Source organism: Lichtheimia ornata (assembly GCF_029851405.1).
Source record: "Lichtheimia ornata isolate CBS 291.66 chromosome Unknown scaffold00274, whole genome shotgun sequence".
NCBI lineage: Eukaryota > Fungi > Mucoromycota > Mucoromycetes > Mucorales > Lichtheimiaceae > Lichtheimia > Lichtheimia ornata.
The window spans coordinates 1-4,746 of record NW_026695593.1 but is presented as its reverse complement, the minus strand read 5'-3'; the positions used below and the strand labels follow the sequence as shown (position 1 = coordinate 4,746).

At 46.5% G+C, this 4,746-nt stretch overlaps 3 protein-coding genes across 3 annotated transcripts; all 3 read left to right on the top strand.

The window, feature by feature from the left end:
- On the top strand, positions 1 to 1,134 carry O0I10_013156 (uncharacterized protein; the record flags this gene model as incomplete). The annotated part of the gene is made up of 1 exon (XM_058492976.1): positions 1 to 1,134. A coding segment is annotated over one exon (1,134 nt), but the record flags the coding sequence as incomplete, so codon positions are not given.
- A 360-nt stretch (positions 1,135 to 1,494) lies between these two features.
- On the top strand, positions 1,495 to 2,925 carry O0I10_013155 (uncharacterized protein; the record flags this gene model as incomplete). Its single annotated transcript, XM_058492975.1, has 1 exon — positions 1,495 to 2,925. One exon carries the CDS (start codon positions 1,495 to 1,497, stop codon positions 2,923 to 2,925), a length of 1,431 nt encoding a protein of 476 aa, XP_058336259.1.
- A 197-nt stretch (positions 2,926 to 3,122) lies between these two features.
- O0I10_013154 (uncharacterized protein) lies at positions 3,123 to 4,746 on the top strand (the record flags this gene model as incomplete). The annotated part of the gene is made up of 1 exon (XM_058492974.1): positions 3,123 to 4,746. A coding segment is annotated over one exon (1,624 nt), but the record flags the coding sequence as incomplete, so codon positions are not given.

The window sequence follows — 4,746 nt, the reverse complement described above, 5'->3', positions numbered from 1 at the left end:
AGTGCCTACGATACCGTTGATCGCAATATCATTTGGCGTGAACTGGAAACTCGTGCCTCTTATCCTTTACTTGGTCTCCTCCGCAGCTTGTTTGATGATGTCTCCATTCAAGTCTTGCTCTCTGGTGCTACCTCAGATCCTTTTCATCCTGCCACTGGTGTCCTTCAAGGTTCAATTCTTTCTCCACACCTTTATTCCCTTTACATCAACTCGCTCCCCAATGCCCTTCGTAATATAGAATCACTACCTCCCTATGATGATGACTTTGTGCCTGTGCGTCCTCTGTATCGGTCGGTAAGTGGTCTGTGGATGAATTGCTTACTATATGCAGATGATGTTGTTTTGATTGCCGATGCTGCCACCATGCCTCACTTGCTTTCCATAGCTGAAGCCCACTCCTACCAACTCGGCTATCGCTGGAACCCTGCCAAATGTATTGTTATAAATGCATCTGGTATGGGCAATTCTCCTCCTCTACAACTTTACCACCACCCTATTCCAACAGCTGACTCCTTTGCATATTTGGGCATACCCTTCAACAATGGCACACGCATTGATCCCTCCCTCCTCATCCAACGCAACACAAGTTCAACTATTGCAGCAATGCGAACACTTGAAACATTGGGCTGCAATCCTCGTGGTTTCCCTCGCCTTCTTGCGATACGCCTTTACCAACAATTCATCCGACCAAAGATGGAATATGGTTTGGCTATCACACCTTTCAACAAGGCTCACCTTCGCAAATTGGAACAAGCACAAGATTCCTGCTTACGCAGAATCTTTGGCGGACATAGCAAATCATCAACAAAAGCTTTCCGTCATATGGCCAACCTTCCCACAATGCAGGATCGTGTTGCCATCCTTGGTGCAAAATTCCTCATCCGTGCTTTCTCCCTCCCTGATGATGCTCTCTTACCCATCATGAAGCCTCTCATCTCCAATAGCCATGTCCATCTCTGGCACAAGCTAACGACCACCAACACCATTTGGAACCAATTACCACCTCCTCCACAAGAAGCCGATCGACGTACTCTCAAGACCACCATCAAAAAGATGCGTTTAGATCGCTTTATGGAAATGCGTGATAACCCTCACTCTGGTGTAATCGAAAAGATCAGGGCACCCAACTCCTGACGCCTTGAACCAACCTAAACCATCTCTCCATCTCTTTCGCTTTCTCTACACTTTTCATTTTGTGCAGAGACTTGCCTTTTGGAAAAACAGTTTTACCAGCCAATCAGAACCCGTATATCCTCCCTATCCAACACACTCACCTTGACGACAACACCTCGTAACGACCCAACAACAACAGCAACAGCTACCACAGCACCTGTAGCCGAATCCTTGTCACCAAACCTACCTTCGAGTAGCAAAAGACAACGCTCCTCAGCAATTCCTGTACGCAGCTCGCAATTGCCATTAGTTAAAAAACTACGTGCACATCGATCACCAACACCCTCACCACCACCTGCCTCACCACCGCACTCACCAAAAATGGGTGCTCAGACACGCAAAACAACAGCTGCTGCTGCTGCAACAAAGCAAAAGGCACAGCCATACGTAAAGGAAAAAACGAAAAAAACAGCCCTTGACCCCAAAATTCTTGATGGTCTAAAAACCCATCTCGCCTCGTTGCCATGTGCTACGTGCCACACGACAGGTACACTCGTGTATGCCAAGGATACTAACACTGAATTTGACCCCCCTGCTCCCATGTTTGAATGTACTAAATGCAATAGCCATATGTATCATGGCAAATTGGTACCTGCCTTGATGCTATTAAAGAAGCAAGCAACCAACAACAGCAACCAAAATACAACAGCAATGATAGATGTGACACCAACACCCACCACCAATATCGAACCCAACACCGCTGTAACACCACCCATCGATTATCATACATCGACAGAGACACCAGCATGGATCCTTGATATCAACAAACGCCTTGACGCCCATGATCAATTGCTTAACGACTTTAATGACTTCCGTGCAGAGATGCAAAAGTTGGTTGAGCAAAACGTCGCATTGCAAAAGCGTGTCAAAGAATTGGAACGTGAAAACGCAATGTTACGCAGCAAACATGATCCCGATTATGGAGGCACAGCCGCATCTAAGCATGCACCTACCCAACAGCCCACCAACACTCAACCACCAGCAGCCACTACAACACCAGCATCACGCACGACACCACCACCCAAAAGCTCACCTAAGTCAACTTGGGCTGACAAAGCTCGAGTTGTTGCTAACCGTAAACCAACGCCATCACGCAAAGCTATTGCTGCTGTTGCTCGCCACTTTCAACCGACCACTGACAGCCAAGGGTATAAATTTGTATATATCCCTCTACGCCATTACATGACCACCAGCAAGCTACGCCACTATTTGCGTACTCTACGTATTGAAAATGCACGTGTTCTTGATATCCATTTTCCACAAAGACTCCTTGCAGCATTACTTGTACACAACGATTATGCAGATGACCTTGAACAAGCCCTCACCAAAAAGGGCATCCCCACCAAAAACTATAATCCACTCGACACCGCTAACTTGGTTGATCCTAAATGGCGTGAAGATCATGTCACTGAAGAGGATAGAAAGGAACAATGTCGTCTCCTTCGTCAACAAAAACTAACCAAAGCACTAACCTTCATCCGTGAACCTGTCAAATTCTCTGTAGCTCGCTACTTTTTTACTAAAAACATGATTAGCAAAGCCGACTACGAGAAGTTCAGCCCACCACCCCGCCCAAAGACACAAGCACAACAAGAAAAGGCTGCTCTTCATGCACTTGGGGCAGCTGTTTCGACACCCGAAAACAATGCCAACAATGACAACGACCACGACAACAACGCCATGGATGAGGATACCACACCTCCTTCAGAATCTACTTCACCAGCAACCAACACCAACATCGATAATCAATGAGTAGTGAAATCACCATCACTCTCTGGAATGCTAGTGGTCTTGCAAAACAAGCAGCCACTCCAATATTAAGTATGCTCGATTATTCAACACTAATTTTTATTACAGAAACATGGCTTTTACCCCCCTCTCGTTATCCCACCCAATGGCAACAATATCATACATATGGCCAACCCGTACCCAACACAAAACGTGGTCAGATGGGCATTGCACTTTTAGTCCATCCTGATTGCCCTTATCCCGTTCATCATATTCCTACAACCTCGCCTTATTTACTTTCATGCCAAATTGCCGACATTCTTATCCATTGCGTATACCTCCCACCATCAGCCTCTTATTCCGACATTGATGCCATCAACTTCATTGAATCCTTACCTCTATCCACTCACACCTCACAAACCAACACCATCATTTGTGGAGACTTCAATGCTCGTAATCGTCGTTTATTGGGTGATTCTCGCTCCAATACTCGTGGTACGGCTTTGCATGACTTCATTATGCATCACAATATTACATGTTGGAATGCTACTCTTGCCTTTGGACAGCCCACCTACCACACATATACTAACGAACGTGAAGACACCAGCATTATTGATTTGTTTTTGTCCACTAACCCTCTTGACTCACCTTCTATAGCTATAGAGAATGACATGGATCTTGGTTCTGATCATAAGCCTGTATCCTTGTCGTTCACACCATCCAGCCCTCCACCACCTCAACAACCACATCCACGTCAACTATGGCACCTAAGCAAGCTGTCAGATCCAGAGATTCGCTCACAATACAGCACACACCTCACCACCAACCTCCAACCTATTATCGAATCACTCACCTTGGCTATCGATGATAATCACCATCCACCCGATATCGACGCTTTAGCCAACACCTTCACCGATGCAATTCACAAAGCTCTTGACACCTCAATCGGCCGAAAGAAACCAGGCACTCGTGACAACCGTAACAAATGGTTTTGGAACGATGACCTTCAGGCAGCCTTTGATCGCCGTGAATATTGCTATCAACGCCTTCGTCACGCTGATGAGTTAGAACGCCCATTCTGGATCGAGCAACATACCGATGCTAAGACACACATGAAGAGTCTCATTGCAAGCCGCAAACGTGAGACGTGGAAACAGTTTTGTGAAAAGCTGGCAAAAGACGACTTTGGCAAAACAACAGCCACCATAAAAAGAATACGACAACATCGCATGACTTCACCTACATTCACACACCCCAATGGTTCCACAGCAGCTGCCAACACAATGGCCAACCACCTCAAACAGGTTTATGCAGGATCTTTTTTACCATCAACCCGCCCATCACCACCACCACTAGAACCCGTTCCCCATCAACTTGACGATGATCATCCCTTCTCAACTCTTGACGTCAAAGAAGCCATTGAACATGCTGCTCGCAGGAAGGCTCCTGGTGTTGATCACCTAAGAGCTGAAATGCTTGCACCTGTTTCCGATATCATTGCTCCCCCACTTGCCCTCCTCTTTCAACTTTGCTGGAAATGGTCTATAACGCCATTGTCCTGGAGATTGGCACAAGTTGTGCCTATCTATAAAAAAGGTGAGCCTACACATGCAGCTAACTATCGTCCCATTAGCTTGCTCTCTGTAATCCGCAAAATTATGGAACAGTGTCTCCGTGCCCCGCTGCATGAATCATCACCCCAACTGGATCTTGCACAAGGTGGCTTTCGACCCCAAAGAAGTGCCATGGACCAAGCTTTGTGCCTACATGAACTTGCCCAACGGCATCGTATCATCAACCACAACCGTAACCCCATCCTTGTTTTCCTGGACATTAAGAGTGCCT